Source organism: Anthonomus grandis, chromosome 6, assembly GCF_022605725.1.
Source record: "Anthonomus grandis grandis chromosome 6, icAntGran1.3, whole genome shotgun sequence".
Classification (NCBI taxonomy): Eukaryota; Metazoa; Arthropoda; class Insecta; order Coleoptera; family Curculionidae; genus Anthonomus; species Anthonomus grandis.
Genome location: NC_065551.1, coordinates 7733902 through 7753634, shown reverse-complemented (window position 1 = coordinate 7753634; position 19733 = coordinate 7733902). Strand labels below are relative to the sequence as shown.

The following is a 19733-nucleotide window of genomic DNA, read 5'->3' as shown; positions in this document are numbered from 1 at the left end:
TACGGGCCCTAGGCCTAGGCCTAATGGGCCTAGCGGGAAAAAAGGCCCTGATTCCTTGGGAATTTCAGGAGATACGGGCATTTATAGATTAAATAACAGGGAGCGCGTACTATAAATTGGTCGCTGGCAACCAACATATGCTGCGTTCTAGATTTTGATCGCTGGATATCGATCGGACGCTAGCGTCACACAAACACAACGCAAGTAGCGCCATCTGTTGGCAAATTGTAATGCTGGAGGTTCAATATGACCACGGTCTAAAGCCGCCTAAGCCCCCTATTATTATTCTATCCTTGTCAAGTTCACAGTACACAGAGGAAAATTTTCCTCTGTGTACTGTGGTCAAGTTGGCATCATGGCATCGTATGATTTTCGTTTGACACACGAGCATGCCCAATACTGAAAAGTTCCTCCCTTCTCTTCACCCTTGGTGAAAGTTGTTAATTTTTTGTGTTCTGCGGTTCCTCGATTCGTCAGTCGATTCTCGGTCGGATATTTACGCGTAATTTTAGATTTTTTGTCAACAAATTGTGTTTCCCAAACAAAAATGCTTTGATATCCGGCCACGCCGTCTTTTTAATTACGTGATAGTTATTTATTGTAGCTTTTAAGTTTCCTTTTGTATCAAATACTAGTCAAATATGAGTCCAATGAAATCTAGATCTTTGCTTTCAAGACCAACTATTTATGGTTTCCTTGTAATATTCCTATGTTTAAATGAGGTAAGTGCTAGATTTGTCATTGTTTGTATAGTTTGTAGATTTTTATTATGAAATTACTTAAAATATTATACCCAAAGGAATGTAATAAAAATATTTCCATGACGAGGAGTGTATTAAGAGTTCAAACAAGTCTATGGCTATCCTTTACTAGGTAATAAAAGAATTAAGATAAAAATAAATAAAAAACTCATTCATTATTCATCAGGAAAATCATTGAGTCATGAATTAACAATAATCAGTCCTTGTGTCCATTTTCCAAGCACTAATTGATCCTTATTAAATTCAAAATACTCTTTTTTGGAAAAATTTTATAGTTTTATAAATATAATATATAAATTTTATATTTTCTAATAATATTAAGTTGATACTATTATGAAGAAGTAGGTTTTTAATAAACTAAGGCATTGTCAGATAGAAAACTCTCTCTAAAAAAAAATGATGTACTAATGTTTATACTGTCACCACTGGGGTTCCTAGGTTCCAATTTGAGACCTCTGTTTTTAATTGCTATTAATGCCATGTTAAGTTCTGTAGGTAATTTAAAGACTTTATGTTTTGCTGATAACTTGAAAGTATACATGGAGATTGGTTCAATGGAAGATTGCCATAATTTACAAAGAAATTTAGAAAGAGTTATATGCTGGTCTAATTTTTAAGTTAATGAAAAGAAGTTTAGTGTTGCTCTATGTCTCTAACTCTTAATAAAAATATAATCAATTATACTTACAGTAATAATGGTACCTAATTACAAGACTGTAAGTATGAGGAAGACTTGGGTGTCATAATAGAGTGTAAACTGGCATTTATAGATCACATTATTGATTTGGTTAATAAAGCATACAAAAAAATGGGATTTATCATCAGATTCACCAGGTTTTAGCATTAGCCAGGCATAGCAGAGTGTTGTGTAGGATTGTTTAAGAGTCTAGTGTTGTCTGTGCTGCGGTATAGTTGCATTATATAGTCTCCTCATTAGAAGCTAAGGGTTAAGACTACAGAGCATGTGCAACATAAATTCCTGAAATACCTGTTTTTTAAAAAGCATAAAAGCATGCTAATTCAAATCAAGGATATAACTAATTATTACAGGCATTTAATAGGCTTTCTTTGGAGAAGCAAGACACTAAAATTTGTTTTATTTATACGTATAAAATTTTAACCAATAAAATTAATTTTCCAGAAATACTTTTGACAGTTCCATTCTATGTCAGTACTGGCATAAGATTTAACTTGGATTTTCCCTAGACAAGCATTTTTCCAATCTATAAAATGTGCAACTTTTTTAATATTTATACTAGTGATTAGTATATAGTTCTACTTAAGTTTTTATAGTTATGAAAATCTGTAATTGGCTGTGTTATTTGGTTGTTGAACATTAAAATGAAAGTGAGCAAAGTAAGAATTTTGTCTGCAAGAAATAAGAGACTTCCTCCTCCTCTCATCAAATCCAGTAGGCTTCTAATTTGGTTAGTAGTATTCAGTAAAGGTGTAGTTTAGTAACTTTTCTGAAAATCTCACCTAAAATTATGGGCATTTGTGTGTAATTTTACCAAAAACAATATTCTGATACTGGAATAGTGAATTTTCAAGTAGATTTTGTTTCCAAAAAAGCCAAAAAAATTAATTTTGACATTTTTAGATTTTAATTGTACCTGGAATTAAAAACCCAACACAATTTTTCTGAAAACTGCACTTAAAATTAAGGGAAAATAGGGTCAAGTTTCAACATTAAGATGTCAGGAAATGTTCCTATAATGACATTTTACATTAATGAGTAAATCTTTCACAGTAATATAAATTCTTGAAAATTTGGTTTCTGATGCTTTTATAATTGGGTTGGGTTGGATTTGGATGGACTGGTTAAGCTGGAGTTACACATTGTTTAAGCCTTTACCCATAATTTTATGTGAGATTTTCAGGAAAGTTGTTAAACTAGAACTTTTACAGAATATCAAAATGAGATCGCTAGTGTTTTATCAGTGATAAAAGATCTAAAAGCCTGTTGAACATTGAACCTTTATAAGTGAGGTAAGGAATTCTCCAACAATGGCAGGAAATAAAGCAATCTGCATTAAGTCTTCGTATAATCCAAAAGAAAGTAAACCAGTATCACAAATTAGAATGTACCAAACATTATAGTTGCAATTCATCAGGGAGATCCCTCTGGAAAAGACTACCTGGCTGTTTTTCTCTGGTTTCTTTACTAACACCACAGCCATATATCACTATGCTAAACACTGATGTGTTTAGCAAGGGCAGTTGCTGGATGCTTATATCTCATACCTCATATTGGTAGACTTTTTATTGTAAATAAACAAAAGGTAAGCAACTCTCTTTATAGGTAAAAAATTTATTATTCTTTGCCTCAGTGAAAATTGGCTTAAGAAAAATGTGTTTAGGAGTTTGAGTTTGTAGGCCATAGGTGACATGTGCCATAAGGGTAATTTCTCATTTTATATAAGGAAATTGATGGAGCTCTGTGACACTCCTTTTGATATTCAATGTGAATTCACACAATATGTGTGATGAGTGTGATCATAGTAAATGTAGTTTGCTCTCTAAGCACAGTAATCGGATTTAAACAACAATAACACACGAATACCGTACTGACCAGTTACTGATCTTGGCATGATTTCAATTTGAAAATTAGGTTAATAAGATACTCTGGTGTTTTATGAATGGGCCCAATAACAGATACTTGTAGTATTTAATTTTCACAAAAATCATAAGAAATTGGGAAAAGTATATTCACAGTGGTAAAATTATGAATTGTAACAAAAAAGGAGAACCTTACAACTCTAAACTTCTCTCCATGCTTCTCCTCTATATTGGTTTTAGGTGGCATAATAAAAGGGTTTAAAAACAATTTAAAAAAAAACAACAAAAAATGTGTGAGTTACCAAACACATTAGATATGCTAACTATAAGAGAACAATTATGATAAACATCTTCCATAACTAGGAATATTGTTGCTGAGTATTTAGCAAATAATTAATATGATATATTACTGAAATAGTTTACAATAAACTAAAGTGTTACACTCTTCTACACTAGTTATAGGTTTTCATCCTTATTTATTTGATACCTAGTCCTAGAAATATATATGTGTGCAGTTAGTATTATTTTATGCTAAAAAATTAATCTATAGTTGCATCTCACACAAAAACATATTTAAGTTTTGATATATACAATTTAGACATTCTTGTTTGAAAATATTTTTTTTAATTTATCTTTTTAATATTAACAGATTGTAAAGGTTAGGGCTAAATAACTAAAAAAGTTGTAGTAGTTATTACTTGGTATAATGAGTCTATTCAGATTATTTATCTAGTTCTACATGACTGATTTACTGCTGTCATAGAGGATGGGTTGGTATGAACAGACATTCAGAATAAATAAATATACTATTTCAGTAAATAGAGTATTATCACAATATAAGAGCACTGTTGGCAATCTTTTATTCTTTCTAAACTTAACCTTAATAAACTACATTTAATTATGACACTCTTCAGTATATTAAAATCTAATCTAGAGTGCAACTGTTAATATCTCAAACTATGGACAAATCATAGTTCTACCATTATTTGGATAACTACTTGATGCAGTTCTCAAAAAGAAACTGATACCTACATAGAAAATCATATTTTTTGAAATTTCAGACAATATGGCTTCTAAAGCATTAAATTCACTATAGCAGCAGTAAACTTTTGACACTTGTTCATGAATGGTTTGGAATAAAAAAGCTTGCACAGGCTTTATCTCTGATCTTACTAAAGCTTTTGATTGTGTGTTTCTCTCAATAAATCAACTCTTTGTTGACAGCAGTGTGAACCTTGTAAAATCTTACCTTTTTGACAGATAGCAAGTTATCTAAAGGAATATTACTATATAAAGAGAATACCTTAAGAGTGGCAGTTACAAATCTAAAACAGTTTTGTTGGAAATATGTCATATTAGTATAAATAATGCAAACACTCTCTGAATGTTAAAAAGGTAGTATTTTTATTTATTGGGAACAAACAGTCTTAAGAGTTGCATGAAGTCTTTTCGGGTGAATCACTGTTCAATCAAAAACAGGCATTACTAGTTTCATGTAATTTATAGTCCTCAATCTTATGTTGTGCATATTATATGAAAATCAGAGTTAAGTTTGTGTTTAGTAAAAATGCACTTGTAGCTTGGAGATATTGCTTTATTATATGCTTAAAACAAAGAATAGGTTCAACCTGAAGACTCATGTCATACTTATAATTTGGGTTTCTTATGATACTCATAGGTTGCTAATATAATCCCATTATTTGAGTGTGGGGATAATGCAAGCCCCTCGAACTACAGACCAGTAGTACTTCTGCCTACTCTTTCAAAGATAATAGAAAAGGTAGTTAAGAAACAAATTTTAAATTTCGCACTAAAAAATAATATAGTTCTGCTCAGTTTGGATTTTTTAGAAAAAAATCTACAAATGACTCAGTTTTTAATTTTTTAGAAAGGCTTTATCTGAAATTAAAAGACCAACAGGTTGCAGCAGCACTGTTCTGTGACCTGTGACTTAATGAAAGCTTTCGATTGTGTTAGTCACAGAATATTGTTGAATAAGTTGGATATCTAAGGTTTCAGGCGTAAGGCAGTGGAATGGTTCTGTTCAAATTTTAGTGATATGAGTTCCATCACTGTGTGTCTCTGTGTTTTGATGGTGCTTCCTCTACCCAGCAAACCTTGAATGATGGTGGACCTCAGGGTTTGGTTCTTGACCCAATTTTCTTTTTGTTTTATGTTAAAGATTTTATGAGCCTAAAGATTTTGGGGATGTTTACTTTGTTCGCGGATGATGCTACTGTCTTGTGGAGTGATATGGATGAGCACATCCTGGCAAAAATTGTTAATAATGACTTGCCTTTAATTAAAACTTAGTGCGACTCAAATAAACTTTGTTTTAATTTCCCAAAAACCAACATTATCTTATTTAAATGTGACTTGGGACCAGTAGAGAACAATAGAATGGTCCTAAATGCTAAAAAATGCAAATATATTCAATTTACCAGCAGTTTTAGTCCACCATTCCATCAGTACCATCTAACAGGTTCACTTATTGAGAAGGTATCAGAGATACGTGATCTTGGGGAGCTTTTTGACTGCAGACTAACTTTTTTAAAAAAATATTGAAAACCTGTGTAATAAGGCTTACAAAATGTTGGGTTTTATTAAGAGGCACACTCATGATTTCAGCAGTATTGATTCCATCAAACTTCTGTATTTTTCATTGGTTCGTAGTCAACTTGAGTCAAATTCATGTATATATTCATGGTCACCTTATTATGCTAAATATATAATGTGTCTAGAAAAAGTTCAATGTAAATTCATAAGATACATTGCTTACAGGCTTAATATTCCTCAGATTGATGTATGTATAAATGTATTGATATGTATGTATAGATTGCTGAACATTCAAAAGTTGGAGACTCGACGTAAAAACTGAGATATTGTCACAACATACAAGATTCTTAACAATGTAATACAGTTTCCTGAGCTGTTGTGTCAGCTTAATTTAAATGTTCCTCCTACTACAGTGCTCAGACAGACTAGATTATTCTACCTTGAACAACATCGTACACTGTATGGTGAAAACTGTGCAATGGATAGAATGATGATTAACTCAAATAGTGTTAGTATAGATTTATTTCATTGTTCTCTGAATTCACTTCAACGAATTTTAAAATCTGCTTAAGTGCAATATAATTTTTTATCTTGACTTTGCTTAAAGTGTGTCTTCTTTTCTATTGTAGTTTTAAACCATTGTTGTCCTTATGTTTTATTTGATTTTATTGATGTTACCTGTTATCTGTTTTTTATGCTAGATATTTAACGATAGTACTAATACTTCAAGTGCTTTATTGCAATATAAAATCTTATTTTATTGAATATTTTTTATACTATATTTATTTTGTAAATTGGTTAATTACCGTAATATACTGAATTGAATTGAATTGAATTAAACTAAAATTGAACAACTGCATAGAAAACTTGCATCAAACTGCTTTGCAATTAGAATAATCTCCAATGAGTTAGATAAAGATATGACTAGACAGGCATATTTTGCATTAATTGAATTCTATTTACAGTATGGCATATGTTTTTGGGCTTCTTGTTCTAAACACCTGATACATACATTATTTGTGTTGCAAAAAAGATCAGTTAGGTACATGAATAAAGCCAAAGCTACAGATTCATGTAAGTCTCTCTTTGTTGCAGACAAAATTTTAACATTGCTCTGTCGCTTTATACTTAAAATATAGTGGCAGTTTGAGTCAGGATTTGCCTTTTTACTCCACAAGGCAGACACATAGGATGCCATTGCCCATTCTTAAATCGGCTTTGGTTCATCACTCTGTTGCATATAATAGTCATCAACTTTTTAACCATTTACCTACCAGTATAAGACAGATTTCTCAGGCAGGAAGTCAGGAAATTGCCTGTTGTGAGACCCTATGATGATATTGAAGAATATTATAACGATATCTTTTAATGTATTTAGTTTCTACTCATATAAGTTTGATTGTATTTTTGTTAGCTCTACATTTTCTCAATCGCTTATTTTGTTATATTTTAATTTTGTTTTATTTTTATTTGTGTGTATATTTCATCATATTGATAATGATGAAATAAATTTATTTAACTTAAATCATATTGTTTTTTTACATTAAAAAATCTTATCTTCCAGAAGTAATATCTTCAAAAGCAATTATGCATCCCAGAAACTGTAAAATTAGCTTCAAATATCATAGCTAAATACATATCCAATGCAAAATAGTAAAACAGTGACTTCTTTAGCTTCATTTTATTATAGCCAGCTGGCATCTTACAGTCTTTTGGTAAACTAAATTGGCTACATACTAATTATTTACATTTTTGTTGGGATTATATGGCATTACAAATATTGTAAATATAATAATTTTAATTCCTTCTGGAATGGAACAAAACAGTATTTACCGCCTTTGCTAAATTTAAATAATATGAGACACAACAAAATCAAATCAATGTGTGACTGTAAATGTTAGGTGCTCTGATTGTTTCGTGTAAGTGTTTCTGTATGTACTGGACATAACAATATTTTACCTCTTTATATTAATTTAGTGTATTTTTTTGTTAAATTTCAAAAAAACCGACCTTGAGAAATGAATAAAAATCCAAGCTTTTAATATTATGTAGAGAACATGCAATAAATTGCAATTACTAATTAGTATCAAAAATAATTGTTTGATCATTATATGCCAAAGTTCATTTTATAAATTTTTACCATTCTAAATACTCAAACCCATTAAATGGGTTTAGTTGTTATAAAATATTATTTTCTCATGTAATTACAAAACATTACTGCTATATGCTTTATTTGAGAGCTGTGGACTTACATATATAAATTAAAAGGGCGTTACACAGTAAATTCGCAAAAATAAAATAATGAAACCAATATGTACTACTTAAGTCAAAAATCAATTTGAAGAAAAATATTAAAATAGTCACACCTTATATCACAGATATTATTTTTATCAAATTAGATAAGCAGGTGGCTTGACCCATACTATAAATCATCATTATTGATACAGGTGATATGATAAAATAAATGTACTTATAACAGTTCTTCAAAATCAACCCAAAATGAATATGCATAATTGAAAAAACAATAAATGAGTCATATGTGTATGAATAGTTATGACTAATGAGAGCATTTGATAAAGCATTATGTGAAAGGAATGTGAGTTCCTCTAGTAAACATTATCTGATAACTATCAACCCATTATTTAAAGAAACATTTGTTAAATTTAGTTTATATGAAAAGCTTATGTTGCCAAAAAAAACTAAAAATAGAAAAACAAGTTGCTTTTTTATTTTTACCCAAAAAAATACTGATATTATAAGTTGCATGATATACTCACAGCTAAAAGATGCTTAATTTTTTTTTTCAATTAGCCTCAATTGAAATCAATTAGATTCATTGACTGCTTGCGGCGGGATTTTGTATGAAATTGTCTGTGATAATTGGACCTTTTATGATTTATATCTCAAGTAGGTTGAACTGCAGTATTTTTGTTTCCCAGGGAAATTATTTATTGATATTAATTTATGTTGAGCCTGATTACATTATGTAATTTTGATAGTTGACATTGTCTGTCTAACTAATAAGGCTTCTGCAATCCACCAAAGTATGGCGACTGGCTTTCCACACACTATCGATAAAATCAAAGGCTAGTTGAACCGATTCACGAGTTTGGACGTGCCAACGTTTAACCTTGACCCTGACAGACATTACAAAAAGTTATATCTTTATTGAAACATACAATGAAAAGCAACTGATGAGAACAGAAAATAAGTCTTCAAAGTCTGAGTCTGATGACTGATATGAATCTAATGTAACTAACAATGGTTATGTCATAGTAAGACTCTCTTTTGGAGGAATGACAGGTTTTAACTTTTTTGCAAAAAAATTATTCTTTTATCTGGTAATTTACATTTACACCTGGGCACAAGCAATAACGGCATTATCTTCGTCAACTTGTTGAGTTTTTTTAATTTATTAGTCAACAGACATTTAATGATTTAATTGTCTAAGTCAGGGCGGGGCTCCTCCTCATCTGGCTCAATAGGCGTTTAACATAAAAACATTAATAGTAACTGTGATAAATAGGTGATGTTCATCTTCATCTATCATTTGCCTATAAAATGTTTTAATCTAGTAATTTGCTACAATTCTGTGTCATTAATATGAAAATTGTTCTTAGATTTAATTTATTTTCCTTTTAATATGTCTGCTTATTATTGTGATAAAAATTCGAATTAAAATTTCAAGCGTGTTTTATATTATGACGCAGCATAACCCTCACAGTATAAGGCGAGGCAAGTCTATTTGAATCGAGAAGGTCTCATTTCCGTTGATTTCTAATTCGCTCACGTTTTCGCAGCATAGTCGTTTTTTACGTTCAAGTTGCAAAAAGTCTGGAATGGTTGAGTATGCATGGCTTTAAATGTGTAAATTTAAATAAAATCTTCATAGCAGCATTTGTTTTCAAGGGGATTCAGTTCCCTGTGTAATGTACGTCTAATTCAAATTCATTTCTTGCTCTTTTGATTACATAAAAGCCGATTTTCAGCGTGGAACAGTTCTTAGTTCTTGCAATAGCTGTATTCGATTCAACGCCGGTTTTGGTTCTGGTTGACAGCTATTAACAGAATATTTGACGTTTTTGGTTACAAATAATGACGTCAACGCATAACCAATACCAAACCACCCGAATGCAATGGTTCTGCTGTTTTTTTTATTGGTTATGGTTCTTGCTATATTTGTGTTATATTTCAAATACACATATTGGCATGGGCTAATATTAAAACTTTACTTTTAACTTTAATGCTTCCGGACAATGTGGCTGATTCTCAACTCTTTTTATTGTTGCAACATCAAAATTTTCAGAATTTATACCAAACTGAGCAAAGTGGCCCGTCATTGCCACCTGTCTAAAATAGTCAAGTGTATAATCATCATCTAAAAATTAAAAACAAAATACCTACTAATTTAAAGGGCTATTAAATAAATTATTGAATAATAAAGGCCCTGCATTTATTTCTGCAGTGTAATAACCGAGAGTAATATGATGTATGTAGTTTTTATTTACTTTAGTAAAAAAGAAATACCAACAAAGCTACCAGTAAGAAGTAAATGGCAAGTAGAAATATCAGCCTCTATATACAGTGTGGTGACTTTAACTGGAATAAATTCAGTTAAAACTAATCAAATTTTATCTCGCAAAATTCCTGAGACCCGTCGATTTTTGTTTATTTTTTTCACATTTCAAGATAGTTTTTGTATTTTTTCACCTACAGGGGGAGTCCAAATTAACCGCAACTTTTTTTTTCAAATGGAAAGCCACTTTTTTTAAACTCTCATTGAAAAGAGCCCCTTTTCTTGATTAAATTGCCCTTTTGTGATTATCTAAAGGAGAAATATGAAAAAAAAAACCATTAAATTATTAAAAGTTGCGTTTAATGTATAAGATGCTCAAAATGAGCACCATTTACTTGTTGGCAAAGCCCAAGACGATAATAAAATTCGTTTCTGACATTTTCTAACACTTCTGGAGATATTTGTCGGATTTCTTGTCTAATACGTTCTTTGAGTTCGTCTAGGTTTCCTGGTTTGCTCATATAAATTTGACTTTTCAAATGTCCCCACAGAAAAAAATCAAGTGGGGTGAGATCGGGAGAACGTGCCGGCCATTCGATTGCACCCCTTCTACCAATCCATCTGTTTGGAACATTGTCATCTAAATACTGGCATACATTACGGGCATAATGTGGGGGAGCACCATTTTGTTGCATCCAGATTCTTTCATCATACAAATCTGGATCGAACTGACTCGGATATAATGTTCAAGAAATTCTAGATATCATTCCCCAGTTTAAGTATCATTGAAGAATATGGGCCCTATAACTTGCCTGCCAATTATGCCAGCCCAAACATTAGTTTTCTGGGGATATTGCGTATTAGTTTCCCTTACCCAGTGTGGGTTCTCGTCAGACCAGTAGTGACAGTTCTGCTTATTAACATGGCCATTTAGGGTGAATGTAGCCTCATCAGAAAAAAGGATCCACTCTGAAGATATGCGATTTTTGTCAATGGCGTTCATCATTAATTCACAGAACTGGAACATAACTGAACTCTGCGATCTGGATCGTCTTCCAATAACTCTTGAACGGGTTGCATTTTATAAGGTCGTTTGTTTGCACTTTTTAAAATTTTAGCACAGATTTATGATGAATAGAGTTTTTGCGAGCTACTCTTCTGACTGCAGTTACCGGATTTTCTTCCATCGCTGACAATACATTTAATTGGGTGTTTTCATCGATTTTAGAAGACCTTTGTCTTGAAACATCCCTCACGTGCCAAATTTTTCGAAATCTGCTTTCGATTTTACTAACCGTACCTTGGTTAATAGGTGGCAAATCTGGATATTTCTGCCTGAATAAGTGGACAACCTCTAGCTGAGTACGATTTCTGTCCCCATAACCAATCATCATTAAGATTTCAATCTTGTGGGATTCGGATAAATAAGGCATTTTTTCAATATAAGTTAACTTATTTAACAACTGGTTGAAATTCACTTTAACAGTGGCACTACAACAATGTCAGGAAATGTCTCGATACCAATAAAATAAACAAACACGCCAAAAATTTACCAACACAAAATATTTCGAGATTTAATAATTTAATGGTTTTTATTTTTTTTTCATATTCTCCTTTAGATAATCACAAAAGTAAATAGGGCAATTTAATCAGGAAAAAGGGCTCTTTTCAATGAGAGTTTAAAAAAAGTGGCTTTCCATTTGAAAAAAAAAAGTTTGGGTTAATTTTTTACTACAGGGGGGGTCTGTAGGTGAAAAAATACAAAAACTATCTTGAAATGTGAAAAAAAATAAACAAAAATCGACGGGTCTCAGGAATTTTGCGAGATAAAATTTGATTAGTTTTAACTGAATTTATTCCAGTTATAGTCACCACACTGTATATGGACTTATCGTTAATTAAAAAGTGTACATTTTCCATTTTATCTAGTTTAATATAAATACTGCTTAATTATTACTACCCTGTGGAATCTTATTATTGTATATTCAAGTTCAAATAAAAAAATGTTCACAATAATATGAGTAACCGTGATTCTTACCAATTCAATGTGGCTAAAGTAATATAAGGTTGTCGATTTAAAAATAGTGCTAAAATTAAGATAGTTAAAAAGTTTAAAATTAAAGTAGCTCGAACTATGTAAAATAAAGATAAAAACTAAAAGAAAAGACACCACCTAACACCAACAGTCACAGACATCACATAGTTCACCGACATCAATAATTTGTTAACCACTTGAAATGAAAAATATCTTTTAACCAATACATTATGCATCTTTGTCGCTTATTGGCATTATTTACCTTACGGTAACACCAGGCAGCAACAAGAATATAGCAGCTAGAGGAACTGAATGTCTTCATGTACATATGTAATGGCCCTCAACAGAAATAACTTTTTCTTTGAAAATACATTTTGGCATTTTATTATTATAATTAATTTAGTGACATTATTGACTATAGAATTGACTAATGCCTGAAAAAGACTCAGCATTAGGGTTTTCATTAGTGGTTAATTATTTTTTTAATTTAATTGTGAGAATCCCAGTGGGACTGGGTTGTAGGCAACATTAAAGGGAGGCATTTAGGGCTTTATGGATGTTTCCATCATCGTTTATCCTTAAGGACTTAAAAGGTTTCTAACTAGGTATTGTGGTGTTAAGTGTCAGAATTGTTTTCCAACAGCTATAATGTCTAAAGTCATTTGATTAATTTTTAAACTATCAAGATTTTTTATTTATTTTAAGTTTTCTTAATAATAGTGTATCAACTAGATAATTGCACATAGGTGTTTGTAGGTTTCCTTTTTTTAATGTTGAGATCATGAAGGTATTGATAGAAGCAGTTTAACTTTACAGTGTTGTTTTGTAATGAAGGCGGACTTAGTTTTTTTGTAATAACTTGAGGGAAAGGAGACTCAACAATTTTTTTGCACTCTTTTTTTGTGTAATTTTACTATCAAACAACTAATGGTTTAACCATCACTCAATTCTTGCTCAATACGGGTTGACATTTCCTTTTTATAGTGCTTATATAAGAGTACATTTAAATCTTTGTTTTTTCTATTGCTGCATTTATCCATTAACTCACTGACAATAAAATTAAAAATAGCCAAAATCTGCTGCTGTTATTGCCCATAATATTTTAAGAAGAACGCAATTTGCAGCAAATCTAAAATAACCAGAATGCGTCATCGGTAAATTATTACCCAAAAAGTTACTGATACATTTAATGGTTTTTAGTCTAATTGGTTTCATACATAGGTAAGACCTCGGTCATTCCCACATGTTAAATTTGTTAATTTTCGGTATTGCCAAAAGGATATTTGAATCGAAAAATAAATTGTGCGCTATTTGTAAAGGACATTCAACTGTGCATTCCTCATGAAATAGGTTCGCTAACCAATATTATAAATACATTTCTGTTGGAGGGACTATTTCCAGATATTCGAAATAATGAATCATAAAACCTATTCCCAAAAATAAAGAGATAGTTAGTTTGAATTGTCTTTACTCCAGATTATTCCAGTAATGTCAAAAAGAAATTAAAAAACGCGTATTCCATTTAATCAGTAGCTTTTGTGTAGAATTTTAAATAATTGCTAGACATTAGTCAAGCGCAGAACGACTGTATTAACACTTTGTCAAGTTTGGCAAAAGTAATTTCGACATGCCGATGAGGCCAAAACATCATATCTTATAACATTATCTTATAATCTAAGACTTCAGTAAAGGTCTTGACACTTTGTAAGAAAAACTTCACTACTTTGGTTTTCAACAGTCAAACTAATTTTAGCTCTCATTTGGCAGATATTCATAGTTGTTTAGCTTATAACGTACTACAACAATATGCTGATGATTTACTAACCCAACTTCCAATAAACGACGGAGATTTGGAAACTAACATAAAAAATAAATACTGATTTACATAAATAGAATTTTTTTAAATGCACAAAATTGAAATTCTAAATTATATGACACCAAATTTCAACGAATTGGATTGTATTAACTAAAATAAATAATAAAAATCCTATAAAACAGGCATAGAGGAATAAAATTTGAAAGACATTGATCAGAAAATATAAATAGTTTATTTTAGACTTAAAAACATGTAAATAACTGTGTCTTTTCTAAAACTAACTATTCATTCTGTGACATCACATTGAGATTTGGTAAGTTTAGATTTATTTATTTAACTACAGTATACAAAGTATCTGAACAAGTCAAAACTGAAAAGAAAAAAAAACAGCAAAAAAAATTGAAAGATTAGACGACAAACAGGTGTCCCTCTTCCAAGCCCTTAATGATGTCAGACACAGAGCTCTTGTGCAGTAATTCTACATGACAAATGGATATACATATAGGGAATCCATTAATATACTCTATTTACAGACAAGATAAACTGAAACAAAACAATACTAGCATAATCGACACATGATTTTGGTAATATGAAGCCAGACGCCGCAGTGCAATGCTATTGGTCGCTTTGCTGGTTGCTCCGTTGACAATAACATTATGTTGAGCTAAATTGTGTGTACGTTTAGTTTATCTTGAAAATCAATAGACTAGTTATTACAAAAAGAAAATTTTGAAGTTACGAAGTTGTTTCAATATGCCATATGGGCATATCACCCAAGGAAAATATAAAAAATTTCAAAGCGGTACATCTTTATTTTAAACTAGTGTACTACCCATGTTGAGATAAAGATTGAGAAAGAAGAATTTTCTAATGTTTTAATTATATATAAATAGCCCCCAGTAATACTAATAATGCATTATTTTAATGTTTTTGAATGAATAAAATAAAGCGCCCGCTGCATAAGCTTATAAAACTGGGTTGTTTCATGCCGGCCTAACTAAAAACATGACGCAAATAAATGCCGAATTATTTTTAGCTGCAAATAGGCGGTTAGTTTTTTTATTTATTCAGAACTTATTTGATAGTCTGCTGCATAATATAACGCATGTTTTTTTTGTTACATTGCTTTAAATCTTCGTCATAAATATTTAGTATAAAGCACAGTCACGACTACTTTACTGTATTATTGTTGACCTAATGTGCGAGTCAACCTTCACGGAAGGTGAAAGCCATGAAATCCGATGCGTCTCGTATCTATTCTTGTGGTGCTCTGTAAATTGGTACTAAATTCGAACCTTGTCTTATTTTTATTATGACCAGATTTTGTTTCAAGAAATAATTAGAATTGAATTGGATTTGGTGTACAGTAGGCAGCCAAGTTGTGGGGTTGTTCATATAGTTTCCTGTTGGACCTGTCATGCCCCACCGAGTCTAACCAGAGACCAATAGCCTTGGAAAAGCCAATGAGGTCTGGCCAATACCCCCTTTAGAATTTATTATAAAAGGTATTGGTCTGGCCCTGGTCAGAGATTCTATATTGCTGGGCTGCTGGGCATATCTGGTTGGGCAACTATCGTCACTGGGATACCACAGGATAGTGTTCTTGGGCCCATTTTGTTTATACTTTTTATTAATGACTTGCCTCACACTTTTTGCCGACGATACATCAGCAGTTGTCTCGGGTACAGACTACCAGTCTATCCACTCGAAAGCCACCAAGTGTATAGCTGATATTGCAGGGAGGTGCTAGAGAAGTGGTCTTTGTTTGAATAGTTTGAAAACCAACTTCATTGTTTTCACTCTGATTCGAGCTATTCAGGACAGGAGCTTACTCCTTAGAGATGAGTCATCAAGTAGCCTCATCCAACAACACTCCTCCAAGTTCTTGGGAATTGTAATTGATAGATTGTTTTTGTAAGCGATTTAATTTATATGTTCTTTGTGTTTATAGACCACCCACAGGAGATATTGGTATGTTCCTGGACAAACTTGATTCTCTATTATCCCAATTGTCTCTACACTCCATAGTTATATTGGCTGGTGACTTTAATATTAACTTCACTGATGTAAGCTTGCCATCATATCATACATCCCTTTTAAGTATATTGGAATCTTATGACTTGAAGATGCATGTTCTTTCACCCACACGTATAACATCCTCATGTGCAACTACTATTGATTATTTGTGTACAAATTTAAATCATGTGTCATGTAGAGTACTCTCATCTGGTAGTTCCGGCCATGAAGCCATTCTCGCTAGGATTCCATGCAACACTGTATTTCCTTCATCTCATTATATAGGAAGAATTTTCAGCAGAGCAAATTTTAATGCTTTTTCTTCTACTGCAGCTTTGGTTAATTGGAATGCAGTTGAAATGGCTCCTGACCCGTTTACTTTGTTATTTCATGTGCTATGTGACAAGATAAATCAGTGTTTTCCTAAAAAGAGGCTTAAAATGAAAAATAGAAAACCATGGGTCACAGCAGGCCTCAGAACTTCAGCTAAAAACCTCCGTTTTTTGGCTAAGCTGTGCAAGTTTACAACTAATGCAAACATTATTCTTTATCATCAGAAATATCGTAGTCTATATAGAAAGACGATAAAAGCAGCTAAGGTTAAATATTATAGTGACCGCTTGAATATGTCCTCAAATAGGCAGAGAGAATGTTGGTCAATTATAAATGACTTCAGGCATTCTCACAAGAAAGTTTCAGAACCAGAAGTAAGACCAAATAGTTTAAATGATTATTACTGTAATATTCCTCATTTATTGCTCAAGGATGCGAATACTAATATTGATCCTTTGCATTATATTCAACAAGTGTCAGTTCAAAATTCTTTTTTCTTTTATCCTGTTAGCCTTACTGATGTTAGAGATGCAATTAAAAGCTTAAAAAACCATAAATCAGCTGGAGCTGATGGAATATGATCAAAATTACTACTCTTTTTGCCTGACTCTGAGCATTTGAATGCCTTAGCTTCTGCCATAAACAATTCCTTTCATAATGGCATCTTTCCAGCATGTTTGAAGGAGGCAGTGGTTATCCCTCTTTGAATGACTGAATTCATAAGGGTGGAGACGTGAGTGAGCCTTGTAATTTTCGTCCAATTTCTGTATTATCTACCCTCTCCAAGATAGTTGAAAAACTTGCAAAAATCAGAATTTTATCTTTTTTGCAACATAATTGCATTTTATCTGCAAATCAGTTTGGATTTCTAACGGGAAAAGGGACTCATGACGCTGTTTTCGGCTTTTTGGAGAGTGTCTATGTGTCCTTAAATTCTGGAGAGTCCGCGGCGGCAGTGTTTTGCGATTTATCCAAGGCATTTGATTGTGTAGATCATGGAATACTGCTGTCTAAGCTCAATAATTATGGCTTTAGAGGTGTGGCATTGCAATGGCTGGAATCCTATCTGTCTAATCGTACCCAAAGAGTTACAGTATCTGGATGTTTATCCGATTCCAGATCCCTTAAAACTGGAGTACCTCAGGGTTCAGTGTTAGGACCACTATTATTTTTGCTCTATGTAAATGATTTGGGTTCATTAAAACTGCAGGGCAAAGTGGTTCAGTTTGCTGATGATACCACCATTTTATGGAATCATAGAGATTCTGATAATGTTAGAGCCCAGGTTTTTGAGGATCTTAAGATTTTATCGGAGTGGTGTGCTGCAAACAGGCTTGTATTTAATGTGGGCAAAACCTTTATTATGGGATTTAAGTGTGACGTTCAGGGCCTTATGTTTAGTGAAAACTCCCCCTTGCAAAACAAAGAAAGCTGTAAGTTCCTTAGTATTACCATTGATGGTCGCCTTCGCTTCGAAGATCATATCCTAAATCTTGCATCAAAATTATCCTCTGGATGCTTTGCAGTAAGAATGGCGGGGCATGAGCTGGGAGGGGTAGTTGCACGTTCAGTGTACTTTTCTCTTATTGAGTCCCACCTTCGTTATGGCTTGCATTTTTGGGGTTTAAGCAACAAGGGATTATTAAACATAATTTTTGTGATTCAAAAAAAGGCAGTTAGATACCTATGTTCCGCTGGGTTAAGAGATTCTTGTAAACCTCTCTTTATATCTCAAAAAATCCTAACTCTTTTTTCTCTTTTTATCTTAGAAACAGCTACTCTTATTCATAAATGTCCTAAACCTCCCTCTAACACTGGTCATATGACTCGCCAGGTTAACGATTTTCCCTTACCAATCCCTACATCCTCCCTCACGAAGAACTCACTTATATACCTTCACTCTATCCTATGCCGTATTAACTTGGGGTAATTCCTCCATTGGGAGAGTGTTAATAAGTCAAAACCGCATTGTACGTACATGTTTAGACTTCCTTCAGAGAAACTTGCCGTGGTACTTTTAAAAAAGAAAAAATCCTAACTATAATTAACATTTATATCTTGGAGTGTGCATGTCAAGTACATAAAAATCTTTCCAACTACATGAGATCTGGAGATCTTAATTTTTATAAAGCCTATAAATTATACATCCCTTTTACTCAGTTGTCGCAGGTACAGGATGGTCCAGAAATTACATCCCTAACAAATTTTTAATAAACTCCCATGGAGAATAAAGAGAGCTAAGACCAACTTTTAAGAAAACTCTTAGGCCCATGGCTAACTGTCCTTTTTACTTGTTGACAAGTTGAGTTCTTTAACTGTTGACTAAATTTAGTTAAATTTTTTTAATTTAATACTATTTTTATTAGCATTGTAGTTTTTTGTTGACAGTTCCTATACATTGTTGTGATGTCGATGAAAATAAACGATTTGATTTGATTTTGAAACTATAAATTTTGCCCAGATATTTGAATATAGGGTGCGCAATACATAGGGTCTATCACCTTAAGTGCCAGTGCTAAATTAAAACTGGAAGATTTCGCGTGCTGCAGTAATTGTCTAGTGAGACAAGCAGATGGCTTAATGTGTATACCTTAGCATTTCTCATTCTAGGTAGTTTCATATATCCCCAGAGTCTCTTTCTGACTCTTTAGTGATGTGAGAACTACACATTAACCATGCCAATTATAGGTTCGGAGATTATAGCCTTAATGGCGACCCTGCTGTGTGAGTAGACTCAGACGATTGTGATGTTGTGTCAGCAATTTGAAACTTTCACTATTAGATGGTCTTCCTGTTTAGTAGTGCAGGCTTATTAGCGCCTTGTCACCTCCTCCCTGCCTGTTATATGGGTCACGACGACCTTATAATCGACTGTCGCAGGGGCCATATAGTCACTTCCTATCACAATGATGGGACATTCCTGTACGGCCTGCGACCAGATTTTAACATGGCCTGCTTCTACAGTCTCTATCCCAGTCTCTTAATATAACTCTATATTAAGTTAGGCATACGAGGCGCTGAATTCTAGCCAATTGCGTTCGAATTTTTGGCTTCGTTAAGGGGTCGGGACGCCTTCTTAATTCTGATATGTCCGTGATCGTGCTAGAAGAGTTTGGAATGGAGTGTGATGTCTAGAAACCG

General features: G+C 32.6%; 1 protein-coding gene across 5 annotated transcripts in view; it reads left to right on the top strand.

Moving 5' to 3' along the window:
* The first annotated feature begins 434 nt into the window (after positions 1–434).
* Positions 435–19733, top strand: part of LOC126737741 (NPC intracellular cholesterol transporter 1) — a 107199-nt gene continuing 87900 nt past the window's right edge. For all 5 annotated transcript variants that reach the window (XM_050442758.1, XM_050442755.1, XM_050442757.1 and 2 more), the window contains exon 1: positions 435–722. In XM_050442758.1, coding sequence (XP_050298715.1) covers positions 642–722 — 81 coding nt within the window. In that variant the 5' untranslated portion in view covers positions 435–641. The remainder of the gene's footprint in view (positions 723–19733) is intronic.